This window comes from Eptatretus burgeri, chromosome 13 (assembly GCF_056783735.1).
Source record: "Eptatretus burgeri isolate ZD-2024b chromosome 13, Ebu_testis_v1, whole genome shotgun sequence".
NCBI lineage: Eukaryota > Metazoa > Chordata > Myxini > Myxiniformes > Myxinidae > Eptatretus > Eptatretus burgeri.
Genome location: NC_140973.1, coordinates 11,111,560 through 11,133,415, shown reverse-complemented (window position 1 = coordinate 11,133,415; position 21,856 = coordinate 11,111,560). Strand labels below are relative to the sequence as shown.

Sequence of the window (21,856 nt, the reverse complement as noted above, 5' to 3'; positions counted from 1 at the left end):
GGCTCTCTGCTCTTTGACGTTCTTCGCTCACGAAGCCAAGGCTCGGATTCTGCATCCATCATCATTACCTCACAATCCTGGTTTGTGGCTGAACCTGGCAAGGCCTGCCGGCTGGGTGGGGCCTGCAGTGGAGAATGCCATGGGTGGCTGAGCACACAGATTTAAAAATACGAAACTCTAATTAATCATGACAATATGATCATTTCACTTGTTTAATGACAGAATAATTTTCATGTGTGAATTATCAATTTGCAAAAGTTGAAAAGAAACTTTTAAAACAGTAATATTTGAAATAAAATACATCTAAATGCCTCATTCGGCATGTTTTCAGAAAAATGGGTTGCCCAACTGCAAATGTGGCTTTCTTACCTGTTCATTGTCTTTGCATTGTTGTTTATTAGGGGATTGCTTGGTGTGTTGCGGCTCGCCCGAGATGGCTTGATGGCTGTCGGGGTCCAGTTCATGTAAGGTATGAAGGCCCGTCTGAAATGTGCGCATGTGGAACAATGCCACTTGGTGCAGGAAGCAATGTTCTCGAATATTTATACACAAAACCAACAGCAAAAAAGATATGCAGCATGTGAACTCATGTTAGCTCCACAAATAACAATCAACCTATCCAGCATATTACTTGAACAATGGTCTAAGGCTGATGGAGGAATTTGTACCGATGTATCATATACAAGAGATGGACATTAGGAGACATGTTCTGTGTAGTGGGTGGACATGAATTACAAAGACATTATTAGATAGAGTAATCGACAAATCCACAAGCTTTGTGTGATTGGAGCCCTCATGAGCTCGCATAGGTTATTGCTTGCCAGCTAAACTCTTGGGGGAGTCCGCTCCATGCTGATGAAAGCCATCGAGCCAGAAATGTGTCCATGGATTGATTCCCTTCCCAAGAGATGGGCTGGCATTACCAAAAAGAAGGCCCCAGAAGACTATGTTGACTGATTAACACTGTGGGTAGCAGTGTAGCATTTGACATATTTCCTTTTTGTGTTGGTCAGTTCTGTGTTTTTCACAGGCTGCAACTAAAAGCCAGAAGTACATTTTTAACTCATATATATGGATATTTTTACACACACATACACACACACACAGACACACCAAAACTTTGAGAACATCAAAACATGTTCCATGAATCGTGATCCCTTCTGAAAACGGAGGTGGAGGACTCCTTCGAGTCCTGGGGAGGACTCCGTTCTGCCTTCTGAAACCCACATGTGAAGACAACGACCAACGACACACATGTGGATGCACCCACACCTTCTACCCCACTCTATTATTAACATGTATCCATGTTAAGTCAAGCCTGTCAAGTCTCCCAGTCACCGATGTGGATCGGGGTCTCCCATTTTTGGAGACCCCCCTGTTAATCACAAAAATATCCTGAACAGGACCTTTTTTATTTTTATTTTTACAAGTTTCCAAACTAAGTTCTGCTTTCAAGACAAATCTCGTCCGGCACACTTGTATCACAGCATGACTTCTACTGCATCAGTTCCCTGTCCTCCGCTTGGTGTCGTTTCAATTGTGACGATAGTACGGGCTCGTATGTAACATATCATGGATCGGCTCAGTTGAATATCAAGATGCTTCTCAGACAAATCCAAGAGTAAAATTGAAAAACCTTTCAAAAATATTCACATTGTGTGTTTTGTTTTCAACATCTTCTTGGAACGAGCAGTTGCGCTCCAACATGAAAAAAATCACCTGATCACCTTTCCTGGGAGCTTGACCGGTATCACCAAGCTTCCCAACCAGAATCAACACTTGTATACAATTAAACTAATTTTCGCAGCATTTCTGACTCACCTGCAATACATTTGTGTTGTCTGTGGGTCGCACGCCCACTGATCCAACCTTCTTGCGCTTTCTGAAGCGACGGAAATAGTCCTGGATGAGGAATGTTGCATAGAACTTTCCCACAGTGATGTCATCATCTGTGGGAATGATCAGCAAAGGCAGAACAAAGAGTCTCGAAGCTCCCTTAAAATACACCAGACACTCTGCTTAGCCTACTTGTACAAAGGCCACAGCAAAGTAATGAATTGTAATTTACTATCTGATGAGCTGTCTTGATTCTATTTCATGCCTTCCTTTCTCACGGGCTTCCTCTGATTAATCGAGGGCAAGGCTTTTTTCATACTAACTATCTCGACTCATGGATGAGCGAGGAGACAGAGGGTAAGAAGGCAGCACTCTATAACAGAGGTGCATTGGCACAACAGGTAGACAAGCAAGAAAATTAATTTACAGGTAAAAGAGAGAGGAGAGGAAAGGAAACACAGTGACTTGGTCGTAAGATGGGTGGAGATGAAGTGGGATGGTAATGAGTGGACAGACTCATTGAACAAAGCACTAGAAAAGAAGACCAATAGACGGGGTTATGTTTTATGGCAGAAGGTGGATTTATCACACCACTTTGCCTTGGAAGGAAGACAGGAAATAACAAATACGACAAACCAGAAAGTGAGTTGTAGTCAGAGGTAAGTGATAAGTAACAAAAGTCGATTACTCCTGCCACCAAAGGTGGATGGAGGTTATGTTTTCACTCCTGCTTGCTTGTTTTCAAAAAGTTGTGAACAGATTCGGACAAAATTTGCTGAACAGGTTGGATGTGTGACAAGTAAGAATTGATTCGATTTTGGTGAAGATCCAGATCTGATCATTTCTTAAGTGATTCTTCTCCATTGAGAGGAGGAGGAGATTGGGACCATACTCGATGTGGAGCGTTGGTGCTGCTTAAGCAGTCTCCTTGGCTACTGGGTACAATCCTGGACGGATTGCCACTCCGACACAGTATACCCGCATGCTGCTACTCTTTTGCCGACCGAGGAAGGATGACAGGCCGAGTTAACCCCACCTGGTATTAATTAAACAGCTGAGCGGGATTTGAACTCAGGACTCTAGGATCCCAAGACCACCACCCTAACCATTAAGCCAACACCAAGCATGTGGCCTATCAGAGGGGAACAAAATGTAAACTGTTCAGTTTGGAGGAGGTACATACTCCACCGGGTGCCGTTCTAGTTGTTGAAGCAGTTACATACTCGGCCATCCCCTTAATTCATGCACGTAACCTCCGATTGTAAATAACAGCTCCCCGAGTGCAAGTTTATGATACCCACTGATATGACATTCCTTACATCAGTCAAATGTCTCACACCCTCCAAGTATTTTACAAAGCAAGATAAATATATTAAAGCAGATGCAGTTCAAGGACTGTGAAAAGAAGATAAGTGTAGATTCCACTTACTTTGGCCAACATATTGGATGCCTGCAGGACAAGCTGCATAATGATAAAATGGACGTTTGACCCTAATCCCTGGGAGAGTAAAACATTAAAATATTTTTTATCCTTAAAAGGAAGGAGATTCGGAGTTGGGAAGAGGGAGGATGGTAATGGCGTCCTTCCTATCCCTGGATTACCATTTCCTAACACCATGCCTTCCCTGTTCATGTACATTCGTCCCCCTTTCATTAGAGTAACCGCTGTGCAAATGATGTACCTGTAGGACTGACATACCTCCAGCGGGTGGTATCACCTGGTCCAAAAATTTCATGCTTGTTCGCTTCCAAATCTTTTTGATGATTGTCCGTAGCTCCTCATTTGCCTGGTCCAAATTCCCTTCGGAGGGATTAAAAAAAAAAAAAACACAAAATGAATAGACAGTGCAGCACGCTCGGACGCTGGTGCTTTATAGTCGTGTGCCACTATTTCATGTGTACCATAGTTTAACTACTGTAGCAACTGTCATATACATTATGAGCTCACTTTCTACAATTCACTAATCTTATTTACTATAACTAGTATTGTTACTAGTAACACAACAGGGTCTCAAGTGGCACTGGATAAGCTACAGGGGGAAAAAAATAACAACAAACATTTCCGATTCAGGTGTACCTTCTGCCTTTATTTTCAGGGATGTTCGAACAAGAGCGAACAGAGTGGCGTTGAACATGACGGTCCCGTCACTGTTCAGTGGCATGTTCATGGACACAAGCCGCTGTACACATGAAATGATATTCACACATCAACCTTGTCCGACGCAGAAACAAGCCTGGTTAAGTACAATTTCACACCAATAAGGATGTGTCTAAATTATCTGGTGTTTTAATAAGAGTTGGAGGTGTTATAAAAAGAAATGCTGATCATACCCAACAATCAGACTCGGTGGTGTAGTGGTTAGAGTGTTTGCTCTGAGTGTGGGAGGTTGCTTGTTGGTGGTTAGATCCCCTGGCCAAGTCGAAGCCTTTAAATATAGTATGTACTTCTACCATGCTTGATGCTCAGCATTTAAAAGTGGTGGAACATGGACAAAACAACAATAGGTTGGCAACCATTGTGCAGGCTTAATGGGCCTAATGGCCTCCTCCTTCGTTGAAGTCCCTTGTAAGGAAACCCACATTTATATTAATATATAACCAGGTGGCAAGGTGGGCTGACAGGATGGCCAACAGGTATGCACACTCACCTCTAAGCAGTACTAAGCTGTATAGCCTGGGTTCAATTCCTGAATAAGTTATAAACTGCCTTACTGGTGTTTCACAGGCAGGTGATTCATCAGTGTGTGTGTGTGTGTGTGTGTGTGTGTGTGTGTGTGTGTGTGTGTGTGTGTGTGTGTGTGTGTGTGTGTGTGTGTGTGTGTGTGTGTGTGTGTGTGTGTGTGTGTGTGTGTCTTTCCTTGGATGGATGCTAAATGGGTGTCCCATCGGCTGACATTAGTTGGTGGACATTAAAGATCCCATGGTGTTCTTCACGAATAGTAGGCAAGCTATTGCCGGCACCCTGAACAAATTACAATTCCTGCCCGAACCAGCAGAGGGCATTGCGTCAGGGGCACAGCCACACCCCCGTCCAATGATGCCACCCTGCAGCCTGTGCCACATACGAACGAAGAAGAACGAAGGTGGAAAGGTAATGGCACAATGCAGATTACAATACAAATGAGAGCTGAAGATTTGTGATATCACTTCCTGCCTCCATCAGATTTGTGTGAACCGCAAGACAATTTCATGTTCTGCTTTACGAGGGTTTTAGTTGCCCCAATCACGGAGGAATGGTCTTGAGCTAACAAAACTCGGCAGAGATGTTGGTCCTTTCCCATGTACATACTGTCTCTGTCTCTCTGTCTCTCTGTCTGTCTCTCTGTCTCTCTCTCTCCCTGTGTGTCCCTCTCTCTCTCCCTGTGTCTCCCTCTCTCTCTCCCTGTGTGTCCCTCTCTCTCTCCCTCTCTCTCTCTCTCCCTGTGTGTCCCTCTCTCTCTCCCTGTGTGTCTCCCTCTCTCTCTCCCTGTGTGTCCCTCTCTCTCTCCCTGTGTGTCCCTCTCTCTCCCTGTGTGTCCCTCTCTCTCTCCCTGTGTGTCCCTCTCTCCCTCTCTCTCTCCCTGTGTCTCCCTGCCTCTCTCCCTGTGTCTCCCTCTCTCTCTCTCTCTCTCTCTCTCTCTCTCTCTCTCTCTCTCTCTCCCTGTGTGTCTCCCTCTCTCTCTCCCTGTGTGTCCCTCTCTCTCTCCCTGTGTGTCTCCCTCTCCCTCTGTGTCTCTCTCTCTCTCTCTCTCTCTCTCTCTCTCTCTCTCTCTCTCTCTCTCTCTCTCTCTCTCTCTCTCTCTCTCTCTCTCTCTCTCTCTCTCTCTCTCTCTCTCTCTCTCTCTCTCTCTCTCTCTCTCTCTCTCTCTCTCTCTCTCTCTCTCTCTGTGTGTGTCTCTCTCTCTCTCTCTCTCTCTCTCTCTCTCTCTCTCTCTCTCTCTCTCTCTCTCTCTCTCTCTCTCTCTCTCTCTCTCTCTCTCTCTCTCTCTCTCCCTGTGTGTCTCTCTCTCTCTCCCCTGTGTGTCCCTCTCTCTCTCCCTGTGTCTCCCTCTCTCTCTCTCTCTCTCTCTCTCTCTCTCTCTCTCTCTCTCTGTGTGTCTCCCTCTCTCTCTCTCCCTGTGTGTCCCTCTCTCTCTCCCTGTGTGTCTCCCTCTCTCCTCTGTGTCTCTCTCTCTCTCTCTCTCTCTCTCTCTCTCTCTCTCTCTCTCTCTCTCTCTCTCTCTCTCTCTCTCTCTCTCTCTCTCTCTCTCTCTCTCTCTGTTGTCTCTCTCTCTCTCTCTCTCTCTCTCTCTCTCTCTCTCTCTCTCTCTCTCTCTCTCTCTCTCTCTCTCTCTCTCTCTCTCTCTCTCTCTCTCTCTCTCTCTCTCTCTCTCTCTCTCTCTCTCTCTCTCTCTCTCTCTCTCTCTCTCTCTCTCTCTCTCTCTCTCTCTCTCTCTCTCTCTCTCTCTCTCTCTCTCCCTGTGTGTCCCTCTCTCTCCCTGTGTGTCTCCCTCTCCCTCCGTCCCCGTCTCCCTCTGTCTCTCTCTCCACAGTCATCCCAGTGGTGGGTGAGTTCCCAGACGCCATCGCAACAGAAGTCACGTTTTTGGCTCTCAAACGTTTTGAAAAGGAGAAAAGACTTTTGACAACTCACATACATTTCCATCATCTACATCTGCAAAACGTTTCTGTTTCACAAGTTAGTCAAAGCATATAAGAGAACAATTTGACTCATCATGCTCATGGCGTGTCCTCAATCCCATTATCCATGCACACGTGGGCAGTGCTAATCTCTTTAGAAGCAATCTATCCAGGATTCCTACATGCAATGGCCTACTCTTTTCAAGAGATACCGTTATATCCCCAACATGCAGTACTTAAATACAGATAGGAAAGCTGGCTTTATGTTGCCATCTGAAAGATGATATGGACCAAGATTTTCCCCTGTCGGATTAAACCGACATGATTGTAACAAAAAACGAGATAACTCACCGGCGAGTACGTCCCCAGACACCAGCATTCCACGGGAAAGGAATTGGGAGAACGTGGGTCGAACCCCATGCCAACTCCAGGTCGTTACATCATATCGGTCGAGGTGTTAAATAAATAAAATTACATTTCACTGTGGAATGCGTGTTTTGTATGCAAGTGAAAGTACAGATCCAAAACACCAACCTTGCAGGCAACACGATGTGGGCAAAGCTTGCCAAAGCCTAACGGAGGTTGGATCCGCCGAAGCAAAGTCACTACATCCAGGTGCTTGATGCGGCCCCTGTAGTTCCACCATTCAAAACAAAATAGCCATCACCATCTTCATCATTTATCTAGGATTCCTACATGCAGAGGGCTGGCAGGATGGCCGACAGGTAGGCACACTCGCCTCTAAGCTGTCCAGCCTGGGTTACAATCCCTACCCAGCTATCAATCCCGGTGTTTCACTGGCAGCGTGATTCATCAATGTGTGTGCAGTCCCTCGGACGGACGTTAAGCTTGGCGTCCCGTCTGCCGGAATTAGTTGGTGGCCGGTAAAAATTCCATGGCGTCCTTCGCGAAGAGTGTGTGAGCAATCGCCAGCACCTTGACCAAATCACAAAATGCTGCTCTAACCAGCAGGGGGCACTGCATCAGCGGCACAGCCACGCTCCCACCAATGATGCACACCAGCAGTCACGGACTTCAAACAAAATGAATGATGCCATATTCAACATATTTCATGATCGCTTAAATTACTTTGACACTCCCTGATACCGAGCAACCGTTTCGGGATGGATCGGACGTGCCAGTCGAGTTTAATAAAACATACAAAGATATTATACTTTAAAAAAAAAAAAAAAAAAACAGCATACAAATGAAACCTTTCTTAGCAAGATGTATGAAATCAACAGGACGTTCATCGAGGTACGATAACTGCCATGGGAAGCAAGGAGAAGCTGTTTCGGGCGTTAACCCTTCGTCGGAGCAAAAGAGGGCAAGCTTCTAAGCAAGACCAAGTTTTGAGGAGGTTCAACTCAAATGGCCAATGTTGAGCAAACGCATAAAAGACAGAAATATGGCGGTGGCCTAACGATGAAGACAGTGGACTAGTTACTCAGAGGTTATGGAGATCAAATCCAGCTGAAATGAACAGGATGAAGGATTTAGACTGTGGAAACCGAGACAATTGCAGGACAATTACCACATACCACAATTGAATTGTCAGCAAAAGTATTAGTGGCTCTTCAAGCACCTTCAGGGAAGAGGGTAATGTGTCTGCCCTGCACAGTCAGATCTCCATTTAGTGTCCGTTTACATTCTGTGGTCGACTCTTAAAGGTCTCGGGGGAACGAAGGATCAACACTCAAATTCTGCCTGTAAAATAATCAATGTTGCCCCCCCCCAAAAAAAAAAATCCCCCAATTTTTGACATATGCCTGATAAAATACAAGGAAAATGCACACCCTCCCTACTCCAAAGCTCAGGAGCAAAAATGCTTTGCTGAACATTTTTGGTTAAATATCTGAAACGTATCCACGAGAGGTTATGAAGGCAAGTTGGTCATCCATGCGCGAGGTAAGCAAAAACCACCATTCATACTCTCATGAAGAAACTCCAAGAGAGCGTCAGAATCTCCCGGCGGGTATCACGTCAATTCGGGTTCGTTGGCAGCGCAAAAGTTAATAATAAATAAATAAATGAATAAGCATCTGCTCAACCACCCACAATCATGAAATTTCACTGGGATATCATTTTGTTAAAAGAGACCTCCTTGCAAGACCACGTTTGCCTTTTCCACCGAAGTCGTTTTTAAGCACATGTAGACGAGAAGCTTCGAACTTGTAGAGTACGTAAAGAATCGGCCGATGTGTGGGAAACGTACTTTGCCTCGGGGTCAAATTCCGACCAGATGCGCTTGAACTCGTCCAAATGGTGCGGCCCCAGGATAGACCAGTCCCGAGTCAGGTAGTCAAAGTTGTCCATGATGACAGCAACGAACAGGTTGATGATCTGGTAAGTGGGTGACACGCATCGGGGAAGGCATTTTTTCCAACACATTGATAGTTTAACAAGCTCGGAAGTTCCAAGCTCTCACTAACCCTTCTGCAAGAATCGCCCGTCGAGCGCCAATTTACCTTTCTGGCCATCCCTCGAGTACCTATAAAGCCTCATTTGCTCTCACGTCCTGTCTTGCACGGACCATATCTCTAAGCTGACCGCCAAGAATAACTGACACCTTGGTATTCGCCCAAAAACAAAGTCCATTACGAAGCATCCCGAGTAGAGCTCATTATACTGTAGTGGAAAGACTTCCACCCAGAGTATAACAAGGAGTATAGCTCCCCCACTGAGCTGGTGCAGCTGCATCCCCTGGGGGTGGTTGAATCAAAGGCTCTTCATATTACTGTATCGGCATCGCCTGGCTGGAATCCGAGTCCCAGGGTCTATTTCTTATCGACTGCGGGCAGGTTGGTGGACTCGGTTATCTCTCACCAGATTACTTCTGGCCTCCACTCGCCCTTCTATTCTTTCCATCCACCGACAGCACCCTTATCCTCTTTACCCTCCCGATTACACGTGTTCTTCCAGAAACCAACACACGGCTTCCCCCTCTAAGTGCAAGCTGAATGCTTTCATGTTTTCCTTCGTCACTTTATGCTCTCATCTTTCCAATTCATTCATCGCACATCACCGCCACCCCTTTTTTATTTATTCCTGCCACTGTAATGTGTCTGCGTGTGTGCTTCTACCCCTTTTACATTCCGAAAAGTCTGTAAAGGTGTTGCTCTTTATGAGCCAAGACTTCTGTATTTAAAAAGGTCAAGAGGATTTTTTTTTTCGGACATAAAGGATTCAAACTACGATGCGATTGTCCTGTCCCTGTGAATCGATAAAATAAACAGTGCGATGGATGGATTTAACACTCCAATACTGTCTTTTGTTTCTTCAAATGGCTTCCTGTTTGAATGAAGAACTAGTCTTGCTGGTGAAGGCAAGTGGCGACCTGCGTCAGTGGACAGGTAGAACAATGCATGCAATGACCAGAATGTTGATCGAGGTATGCTAAGGACAGGTATGCTAATCGAGGTATGCTATGCTGGAATTACCGAAGCAAGGACAGGCTGAGGTCCAAGTCTCAGCAACACCTGAAACCTCAGTTTCTTCTTGCTTCCCACAGCGGTGAGCATACCTCAATCAATGTCCTCCTATCGATTCCATTTATTGGCTTCCTGGTCGACACTGTTCCATCTTTATCATCGAGTGTTCTCATCCATTTTCCAAGTACAACAGTCAGTGTACAAATTTTTTTTTTTCATCCACTCACAATATATTCCATATCCTCCCCAAATAGCATTTACTCGGGTGACTCGTACGAAGCTACAAAACCGACTCTATCGGGGAAGAGCGTGGTTTGGATCTTGAAGGGGAAAAACAAAAAACAAGAAATGGCAGAAGTTATTTGCTGGAGAAGAGTATGGCGTCAATGTAAGGGCGATGTACCAGAAAAGCACAAAGCATGTAGAAACTGATGAAGTACAGGATGGCGAAGTTACTGCCACACATCGCTTGGTCCACTGCAAACTCAGACTCTGGGTCGCACATTTGGCCCACCATGCAGGCAAGCATGATCTCCTGCCAGGCCTCACCCGTTGCACACCTGCAGGCAAAGCCGTCAAAGTTAAGGGTCAAAGGATGTGCGTTCTTGTTTTCTATTAGTTTTGGGGTGGTGGGTGGGGAAAGGGGTCGGGATTCGGGGCAGCACTTCCTTTTCAGAGGGCGCATTATACGAGTACCATCCTAAGTCGGGTTGGCAGGATGGCCTATCGGTATTCACACTCACCACTGAAACATCTAGCCTGGGTTTGAATGTCGACCTAAATACAAACTGTCATCCCAGTGTTTCACAGGCAGGGTGATTCATCAATGTGGGTGCTGTCCGCCTGATGGACTTTAAACTGTGCCTCTCGTCTGCCAGCATTAGTTGGTGTACATTAAAGATCCCGCGGTGCCCTTCACGAATAGCGGGTGAGTTATCGTCAGCTCCATGAACAAATTACAAATTCCTTCCATAACTACTGCTTGGAAGGCAATGGCAAACCACTCAGTATACCCCTTGCCAAGAAATTGCTGCAGCAGCACAAATGCTCTGAAACAGAGTATGGTACATCAGTATCATCCCAAGCTGGTCTGAGTGTGGACAGGCTCACATGTCGACTGGGCGACAAACAGATTGTACTGTCACACAAGGGTATCTGTGTGTAAAGCCGCTGTCACACCTTGACGATTTAGCCAGCGTATGCCGACGTATGAAAAATTTGTCTAAAACGCTGGCACACGTCGAATACGTTATGGGTAAGTTTTGTATACGTTAAGAGCACGCTGGCATACGTCGTAGTACGCCGAGCTCGTCGACAAATTTTAACATGCTCAAAATTTTTCGATGTATGCCAGCGTATGATTCACACGTTCCGCACGTTGTAGGCACGTTATGCGATCGTTGACACACGTCGGTACACGTTACTTGTAAGTTACTCATAAGTCGAAACACATCGAGGTAATGTTTGGCATACCCGAAACTTATTTCTAACCTACGCATGACGGTGATGTTGAAATTTGAGTCGGAATAATTAGCAATTTTCAAAATGTTTCATTTCACTCATTTCAAGAGGAGGCTCAAAAAGCAATATAGCATCCAACATGGAGCTTAACGGCGAAGCAACATTTTTGCTGGAGCCATATCGAAGCAGCACGGTTGGTTGATGAAGGTGATGTTCGCTGACTTCCAAGCAGATGGATGATTACCTCGAGCAAATGATCGAGTGAATAGAGCAGAATGTTTGTGAAGAACAACAAGCCATCTTTTGATTAAATCCGTCGGCGAAGCGACGGGTACTTTTGCTCGTGACTGATAACTTGGGTTGGCCTGTTTAGCATTCTGATCTGAACCTTTGGGGCTGATGATGTTGGAAACCCAGGTTGAAATCCCACATCAGGTATGACACATATTTGTCCATTGTCTACTAATGTCTTTGTAATTCACATGAAAATACGCGGATGTCGACTGAAGTCTTTGTTCCGCATGCAATTAATGTGCAAGCTCCTTGGCGAACCTGAGATCAATACAAAAATAATAATTCCATCGCAGCATGGTCATTATCCTGAGATTTGATCCGTTGCCATAAACCAAGAAGCCAAATCCTTAATCCTGCTATCCTCAGCCACATTTGAATCCACAACCTCTGAAAGAGACATCCAGTGTCCTCAGAACCAAAACCACCATGTTTATGATTTTGGAAAAAAACAAAAAACATCTGGAAATTATAAACTCGGGAGTTGAACGATTGAATTGGGAATGTGCTCCATGGGTGAAGAGGAGAAAGGAGGTTTGTACATGATACGACCGCGATCACCCTTCACGAAGGACACCGCGGCGTCTTTAACGTCCACCAAACGAACGCAGGCAGACTGTGCGCCCGGTTTAATATTCACCCGAGGTACAACACACGCATTGGTGAATCGTCTTGCCTGCGAAACACCAGGATGACAGTTAATAGCTAGGCCGAGATAGGCTAGGCCGGCTAGGCTAGCTAGGCCGAGATTAGAACACAGGCTAGACAGCTCAAACGTGGAGTGCGTACCACCTCTAGACGATCCTGCCAACTCAGTCGTGGGATAAAAAAAAAGAAATGTTAAAATAGTGAAAATGCTTGACATTGGCAACAAGAATATGAAATGTTTAAATGTCATTGTGAGTTCTGTGCCTTGTTCACTAATTAGCCCCATATTCGGAGCAAAAAGTGAATACTTTACACTGGAGCTACAATCGCTTCTCCTTTCACGTGAACAATCGCCAGGAAGCTGAACAAAACCTACCGCGTCGAACTTGTTAAACCAATGGCTGCCTGCCAGTGGATCCACTGAGCTGGAACTTGGCTGAGCCATTCCATCACTAACCAAAAGTATTTTGGTGGTGGATCAAAGTGTGAAAAAAAATGTCAAGTATAATTCGTGTTGAAAACTCAGGCACAGAGCAGTGCGAGTATCTGGTATTCCGTGGCTCACACAGAGCTGATTCCAGCCCCAAGATGTTTGTCAGCAATGAAGCACCACGTGGAGCTGTCCCATTGGCTGTCACCAAATTGGGCCGACACATTTGCAGTTCCGGTGAATTTGAGATTAAAGGCCGCGAGAGCCTGAGTTGCGGTGTGCCCGAGAAACTGAAGTAGATCACGGAGCAAGAAAATGTTGCGGAACAATCCAAACAATGCGAGGAATCAGAAGCATTGGTATTGGTAAAGAGTTTGGAGGGCTTTGCTTTCCATGGTATAAAGAAGGACAAAGTCTGGGGCAAGGGCCCCAGCTCAAAGGGGAGGATCAGCGCTCCTTCAAGCTGCGAATGAAGGCCTTGTTGGTTGGAAAAAGTTCAGACTGGCCAAGGAAAGAGCTTGCACGACGAAGAATGCCCAGTCGGCGGTTGGCTTTGGAGCCCATCTTGTAAATATGATTTGCCCAAGCCAAATCATGGCTGATGGTGATGCCCAAACGTTTGAGTAACTTAACCTCAAGTGGTTTGTTTAGGAAGTAAATGGGAGGATTTGCCAGACGGTCCTTTTGGAGAGACAGGGTGAGTGTGTGGGATTTGCTGGGGTTGAAAGACATATTCCAAGTGTAGGATGAGCTTCTGATTCTATCAAGGTCTGCAGAGAGGGAGGAGGTGGATGGCTGCCTCTGAAGTATGACAAATGATACGGCAGAGGGTAGAATCCTCAGCAAAGACACAAGCAGGATTTTCCAGGGAATCAGAAAAATCAATGATGAAGACGAAGAACAAGACTGGGCCCGAGACATTGCTTTGAAGCACTCCAGCCTTGACAGGGAGAGGAAATGGGAGGATGCCTTTATGAACTTCATGCTGCCAAGGAGAGTGAAGGAAGTCAGTGATCCATTTTGGGAAGGTAGCCTTGGAAGCCATAAGCAGAGAGTTTGGAGATTAAGGTGGGGAACCACTACCAGAGTAACCAGACTGTATTAAATGCTCGAGATATACCCAGAGGGACAGCCCTGATCTCATGTTTGAGAATAGAAGCTCCCATCCATTGTTTGGAGAATAGAAGCAGAATGTCCAAGGTAGCATCACCGGGTCTGAAACCGAACTGATTATCTGAGATAAGAGCGTTGGAAAAAAAAAAGGATTTGATGTCAACTGAAATCATAAATTCTGGGACCTTGCTAATAATTGGCTGAGGCCCCTGGAGTCACAGAAGTCCTTTGCCACAATCCTATGGCTGGTTGAAGAGGCATCAACACCCAGCCAATTGGCACGGTTACAGTTGAAATCGCTGCATGATTTGTATGACCCGCACAGTCATTTTTTTGACTTGCACAGTAACATATAAAATTCTCGTATCCGTATCTGGATGTGGATCTTCACCAAAAATCGATTCAATTCGTCCTTGTTGCACATCCAACATGTCCATCAAGTTTTTTTTTTTTCTGAATCCGTACATAACTTTTTTTGCGATTCCGTGCTCACAAATAGACAAACAAACAGTCATAGACTGGTACTTAAGAAATCGTCAACTTGACCTCTGACCTTGTCTAATAAAAGCTGTCTCTGGAGAAGGTAGCGACGCAAACCAGAAGTTTCTACGATGATTCTGTACCAAACCATCAAAAATCAAATGTTTTGGATGTTTGACCTCACAGTGACCTTGACCTTTGACCGATTTTTGACCAAAATCTAATCAGCACTAGCCATCACCCTTCTGAATCACGTGGTGTAATTTGACATTGGTAGCTTCTTCCGTTCTCGAGTTATCTGTACCAAACAATCAAAAATCGAATATTTGACCTCACTGTGACCTTGACCTTTGACCGATTTTGACCAAAATCTAATCAGCGCTCGCCATCACCCTCCTGAATCACGTGATGTAATTTGACATTGGTAGCTTCTTCCGTTCTCGAGTTATCGTGCCTACAAACAAACAAACAAACACAAACAAACACACAAACAGAGGACGGAAGTCATTAATAACAAACAGACAAACGGGTGTGAATAAATAAACTCTGTACACCTTCGGTAGCGCAGGTAAACATCAGTGAAACTACAGTGATTATATAAAAGGTACTTAGCATGTTTGTACACAACACAACCAACGTTCATGGCATCCAAAGCGTTTGCAGCGTGTAATGTTTTGCTCTCTTTGAGACTATGATTTGATGTTTTTCCTTTTTCCTGATTTCTCTTTTGCTTCTCCATTTGTGTTAACCATTGTATGTTTATGCTTTTCCCTCATTCTGAACCAAAAACCACGAGGGTGCCAAAATGGGTCTACGAGTACAACTGCAGTTCAATGAACCATGGCTGTGTTCCCAATGAGGGACGACCGACTTGTAGCATTCACATACAGTAAGTATATGGCATTAAAAAAAAAAAACTATCAGAAAAAAAGTCGTTTAGTACATTAAAGACAAAGTATACTTGACAAATGCAACTGATGTTAGATGAAGATATCACCATAGAAGACAGACGAATTAATGTTAGACATGGGATTGTGTGCAGTGTCGAGAAGAATCAGTCAGCTCCAAGATGAGACGGTATCAGAGTGGAAGGTCAAAACTAATGAAAGAGGCAGAGACAAGCACATTATTAAGGAAAGACGGTGATGGATCTAAGAACGGATGAATCCCATTACCGAAAAAGCAGCAGCACGGCCTGTGGGAAGGTCTGGAAGTTGTTGTTCCGATTGATCTGAGTTCCATCTTCGAGAGCTATTTTTCCAAAAATCTGTCAAAAGAAACCACGAGTCGGTAGTGTTGGCAATTAACAAGCGTATTCCGCGGCCAAAAAGAACTTTCTGCTCCGTTTCATTCAATAGGGGCAACATTGCGACCCGCGAGGGAGACAGATCGATTGTATTTCAGGTTTGTCTTGCACTGAATCCTCGAGGAGCATCGTTACCTGCATCCCAATCACGGCGTAGATGAAAAACATCATCACAATGAGAAGGGCGACATACGGCAAGGCCTGCAGGGACAATGGAAATTTGCTCGTCAGAACGACGTGTTCCACAGGTTAACAAATGGTAACAAAACACCCACATTTATTTGCAGAGAAACTTTATGATAAATACATGTGGCTGCACCAGATGTATCAATCTCAACAACAGCACCCTGAAGCTTTGAATGTTCTCTTCAGATATATTATGGATTGTTAGAAGGCATACATTTCACTTTTGGCACCGCAAACTTTTCTCTCGACTTGGACACAATAGAAAACTAGAATGGCACTCGGTAAAGCACATCACCCAGCCAGGCTGAACAAGTTATGTGATGTATCCTACTGATAGAGCTGATTTGCATCTGCACTTGACCCAAAATCTAGTCGACTTGTTCTTGTCACCTTCCCAAATAATCCACCAAGTTTTGGCATAATCCGTCCGTAACTGTTTGAAATATCATGTTATACAGGGTGTTTCAAAAAGAGTGATGCAACTTTAAATGTTTATTTACAAAGAAACAGAAACCTCAGGAACATGAACCAAACATTTCTTGAAAGCTTATGACATGGTATTTTCTGTCATTGATTGCTATTGTAAATCACTGCTGGAGTAAGTGAGAGCCCAAGGTCTGAAATTGGTATTTACGCAAAATCCTTGTAATTGACGTTCTCGATGTGTGCCCTCCGCGGTTCAGACAGGCATTGATCCTGACTCCAAAGTCCTGTCCAACTTTCCTGTAGGTCTCATGTGGCACTGCCTGGAGGTAGTCTGACACCTCCTGCTTCAGATCATACAGTGTGGCAGGGGAGTTGGCATAGACAGAGCCCTTGGCAGCCCCCCCCCCAGGGAACCAGTAATCCAGAGGGTTCAAGTCGAGGCTATGGGGTGCCCAGTCATGAGCGGTACCCAGGGCAACGAGGCAGTTTCTGAAGAGCTGCAGCAGGAAAGTGATGGTGTCATCGGCTGTATGCGGGGGAGCACCATCCTGCATAAACCAGGTCATGCTGAGCTGGTTTGGGGTGACTTTTGGGCTAGATAATTTTGGAGCTTCTGGAGCACGGCCCAGTTGAGCTCACCGTTGATCATCACTGTCCTGCTGTTGTCATTCTCAAACCAGTAAGGACCGAGTGTTCCCCATCTGGCATTGAAGGCACAGATACAAGTGACCTTAGGCCCTTTCAGGTACCTCTCAGTGATCTCCTCAGGTGGTTCTGCTCTCCAGAAAATGTTGTTGTGGTTGTTAATGGCACCGTTCAAGAGGAAATGGGCTTCATCACTGAATCAGATCAGGGTGATCTGTTTGGGTACCGCGCCATCCTGTCAATGAGCTAATTGCACATATCAAGTCTCCTTCTCATGTCATCTTGACTCTTTATACCTAATGGAGATGATGTATGGGAAAATCTTCAGTTCCTTAGTGAGGACATTCCAGACTGATGTTGGTTTGATGCCGAGCTCCCGGGAGCGCCTGCGGTGGGACTTCTTGGGACTGTCCACTACAGAATCCCACAAGGCATCAATGTTGGCTTGGCTCTTGCTCACTGATGCTGGCCTGCCACTGTTACCATTGCTCTGGTTGGGCACTGTACCCTTGTGCTCAAAATGCTTCGCAATACGTTGAATGGCACAATTTTTGGGTCCATCACATGTTCTGAGGTCGTATTCCAGGCAGAACCTCCGGCAGGTGTCTACATATGATTTAGTCTCATTCCACAGAGCCACCACTTTTGGCTTCTGCTTCACTGTAAAATGGCATATTTGAGCTACGGAGCGAGAAATCCCAGGGAACAAAGACCACGATAACACCACCAAACCCTGAAAAGGAAAACGGTATCGGTCAAAAAACCAAAGAAATGTCAAAAGTCAAAGTTGTACCAATCTTTTTGAAACACCCTGGATATCGATTTTGGCCGCATCTCTTAATGGTGAAGATTAACTTTAAAAATAATTCTCGTATCTGGATCCGGATCTTCACTGGAATGGAATCAATTTGTTCTTGTCACACATCCAACTGGCACACCAAATTTTGTCCAAATCGGTCCATAACTTTTTGAGATATCCTGCTCATAGACAGACAAATATAGAGTCAGACAGACAGACAGGGGTGAAAACATAACCTCCGTCAAGCTTCGGCGGCAGAGGAAAATATCGACAAACATGTGATTCCTCATTCAGACAACAGTGTAGGAAAGTTGAAATTTTTTAATGGTCTCATCAATGCTCCGTTGGAAAAGACCTTGGATGAACTCACATCCAAGGTATTATCTACTCCCCAACCCCCTCCTCCTCCTGTCACCACCCTCCCCCATTATACCTTTCACATATTTCCCTCAATGTAATCTTCCTGACTCTCAAAGGTCATTTCTCACCCAGTTTATTGCTTCGATGCTTCGATGCTATTGCCCAGACGTATAAATGATTTTCACGACCATGGGTAACTCAATATTGACCTGGTGGAGATGTTGTCCTTCAACAAAATGCAATCATCCATGTACATGTAAGCAGCGTGAAAAAGGTACCCACAGGCCTAGTTGTACAGAGGGACAATTTAGTGATAGACAGGAACAATGGGTTGACGTAACACACCGTGGTACGGCCTTTCACCTGGAAGGATTTGATGAAAGTCCAGAGAAGAGTCCGAATTCCCTCTCCCTTGTTGAGAAGTTTAACCAACCGCATGACACGGAAGAGACGAAAGAAAGTGATGGAGATACGTCCGTTTTCTTCGGAGCTCTGCGGACATGATGGGGAAATTTGCCAAACATGCGGTATGTCATGTGGACAACAATAACAACAACAACAACAACAACAGCATTATTTGTTTATTGTCAATGGAACATATGCAAATCACCATAGTAACGGGATATGATTTCAAATAACTCATCAGATTTCTGAAATTGTGGCGATCAAAGATCAATTCTCATCATGAAAGTCGGCGTGAAACTTTTACCAAAAAAATATCTGTCCAAATTATTTGGAGCTTTGGCGAGTCATGCGAACAGCACCAGCAGTTGAAGGCTTTCTGAGATGGGGAATTATTTTCTGTAAGTATCGAGGCTCGTGGAAGAGCAGAATAACTGAAATAATAGGAGGTGATGCGTCAATGGATGCAAAATGTGGCATAGGGAAACTGGTGGGACAACAGCATTTGTCGGCCTTGGATGCCAAAGGAAGAGAGTTTGGAGAGCGAGGCAGGATGCCAGACTGTATCGAAAGCACAAGATATGTCCAGAGAGAGATGGCCCTGATTGCGTGTCGGACATTGAGAGCATCCACCCGTTGTTGGGAGAGTAGAAACGGCACGTCCAAGATAGAGTGACCAGGTCTGAATCCGAATTGATGATCTGACATGAGGCTGTCGGAGAAAAGGAATGATTTGATGTCAACTGTGATGATGGATTCCATGACCTTGCTGACTTTTTTTTGGATACAATGTCGATGTTAACATAAAGATGTCGATCGTATAAGAGCTAACACACAGAACATATAACAAGGGGAGCAGGAGACAAAAGGGGCAGGAGAGGGAAGCACAAAACAGTGGGGAACAGACACAATAGGATATCTGTGGAAGGGAGAGGGATGGGGTGGGGGTACAAGAGTTGAACAAGATGAATACAACAGGGACTTTCAGGTCCTTACACTACAAGGACTTTCAGGTCCTTACACTACAAGGGCTTTCAGGTCCTTACACTACAAGGGCTTTCAGGTCCTTACACTACAAGGACTTTCAGGTCCTTACACTACAAGGACTTTCAGGTCCTTACACTACAGGGACTTTCAGGTCCTTACACTACAAGGACTTTCAGGAAGGAAGACAGGGAATTTGAAGGTGGGTCTAGGGTGGATTATTGGGGGTAGAAGAGATCGTGGTTTTGGATAGGGGAAGATAAGAGATGGTGGTGAACAGCTGTTTTGAAGACCTGGAGGGAAGAGTGGGATTGAAGAAAGTATAGGAATTTGTTTCTGAGGTGGGGAAAAAAGAGGAACGACAGAATGAAGGTGAGCAGTGATTCTGGATTTTGGTCGTTTCGCCAGAAGGGGGCATTTTGCACAGACGTTGAGCGCCCTGCGGAAATATAGGGAAGACAGAGCACAGACAGAGCAGGGGGTGGGGGGGAGGGGTGCAAGGCCAGAAATGAGATCGTAGAAGACAGAAAGACCACCGACCTGCCTGCGGTGAGAGAGATTCAAAGTAAGCTGACAGGTCTGCAAGTTAATGGGATCAGTTTTTGCACCTTTTTATAGCAGACTAACGAGGTACCCACGCTATGCACAGTAGGGGGCTGGACAGCTGGTTCGTGAATGACTTGTGCAAAAAACTTACTACAGCTGACCCCAACAGAAGGAAGGTGGGTCATGTTTTGATGATGTCACAATGGCGAAACTACAAATGCCGAATCCGTGAATGTCACGGGTGGAAACCCTCACAAAATTTCCTCATTCTGCTTTAAACTCAATCTCTCTCTCTTAGTGGGGCAGATAACAGCAATTTTTGAGAGGAATCGTGCAAATGATGATACGAGCATCAAATTTGGCACATTTGTTCTCCAGGGGATTCTAATCAAATTTGCCTGATTGGCCACTTGAAAATCCAAATTTTGAAAAATTTGAAGAAAAAAAAACCCCAAAAAAGTCAAGATCACGAATCAATGTTGGATGCTGGCTGAGATTGGTGAATGTTTCAGAAACATCATCAAAGACGTTCAAAGTGTGCCATGCAGTTTTCTTCCCTTTACCGCGGAATGCAGACACGATGTCACATCCAGTGAACGCATGGAAGTATGGGATCCCTTGAGCTTTCTCAGGCCCTATTGCAGAAACTACCTCATGGACTGGAATCCATCGTGCCTTGGCTCCTTGGCCAAAGGCAATCCACATGTTCTCAAGACCTAGTTCCTGTAAGGATGGCAGTACAGACATTGCTATGACTAGTACGTCCGTGTCATTAGCCTTAATGATAATGGACTTGCTACCATCCGTCGTTACATCCCTGGTGTGTACAAATATTCGAGTGTCAGCTTCTTCATGACAACATGGAGACACAGCATCCAGTAACTTCCTTGTGTTGCTAATGGCATCTTCTCCTTTTGTGACAATGACTGTGCTTGTCGTCTGTGCTTCACACATCTTTTCCCCAAGGAAGTGCAACAGCTCAGTCTTGTTGCTGTCATCTCGAAGAAAGCTTCTCCAGTTACTTGGGTCTTACTGGTTCCTGTCACTCTTCTTCTGATTCCTTGCCCCCTTTTCGACCTTGCCTCGGACTTCAGACTTGACTTCTTGTACACATCAAACACTACGTCCACCCTCTCGTACCTGGCACCATAGGATTCCACCTTTGGGATGATGTCTTCTTTAGCATAGTCATCAAATATCTTTGAAGTGCGTGGAGGTAGGGCATTGATAAGTGCTGAGCCATCAATGATGACTGCATCTCCCCTTGGTTCTCTGTCTGGGATGTTCACTTGCGCTTCAATAATTTCAGCCAGCTGTGACTTCAAATTTTTTTGAAGTTTTTTTTTTTTTTCAAAATTTGGATTTTCAAATGGCCAATCAGGCAGATTTGATGAGAAAGCCCTGGAGAACAAATGTGCCAAATTTGATGCTCGTATCATCATTTGCACAATTTTTCTACTATGTACTACACTATCTCTTTCTCTTTTCATTCCAAACAGCATCATTCCGATCACAAATTAATACTATACCATTAATATAACAAAATACAAACACTCGTGATGTAAAGGAACATTGACACCCTTCTCATGTGACACCCAATTCAGACTAATCTGCTGACGAGAAAGGGCGGATACAAAACACTTCGTACGGATCAAAAGTTAAAATCATAATTGTATTGAGGTACTTATGAAACCTCCCACCCACCTTAAGACATCTGCCGGGACCTCAAAACGTTCCACAGAAGGTTTGATGGGGCTATCCCCAAAACCGAGGGAGTAGTTTGTGGACGGACGGACAGACACTCCCGCTTTATAAGAGACAGATGTGGCTGACTTCCAAGCAGAACAATCCCAATAAACACAATGGCCAACCGCAAGAAAATACGCGTAGCATAAATATTACGAATAAAAACC

At 45.0% G+C, this 21,856-nt stretch overlaps 1 protein-coding gene across 2 annotated transcripts in view; it reads right to left on the bottom strand.

The window, feature by feature from the left end:
* LOC147013837 (voltage-dependent L-type calcium channel subunit alpha-1D-like) overlaps window positions 1–21,856 on the bottom strand; it is a 283,507-nt gene that overhangs the window by 20,006 nt on the left and 241,645 nt on the right. For both annotated transcript variants that reach the window (XM_085851103.1, XM_085851104.1), the window contains exons 31-41: window positions 18,375–18,503; window positions 15,731–15,796; window positions 15,465–15,556; window positions 10,270–10,426; window positions 8,651–8,778; window positions 6,970–7,066; window positions 3,914–4,016; window positions 3,536–3,637; window positions 1,822–1,949; window positions 370–483; window positions 1–122 (exon numbers count right to left, since the gene is read on the bottom strand). The exon at window positions 1–122 is cut by the window's left edge and continues 165 nt beyond it. In XM_085851103.1, the coding sequence (XP_085707229.1) occupies window positions 1–122; window positions 370–483; window positions 1,822–1,949; window positions 3,536–3,637; window positions 3,914–4,016; window positions 6,970–7,066; window positions 8,651–8,778; window positions 10,270–10,426; window positions 15,465–15,556; window positions 15,731–15,796; window positions 18,375–18,503 (1,238 nt within the window). The remainder of the gene's footprint in view (window positions 123–369; window positions 484–1,821; window positions 1,950–3,535; window positions 3,638–3,913; window positions 4,017–6,969; window positions 7,067–8,650; window positions 8,779–10,269; window positions 10,427–15,464; window positions 15,557–15,730; window positions 15,797–18,374; window positions 18,504–21,856) is intronic.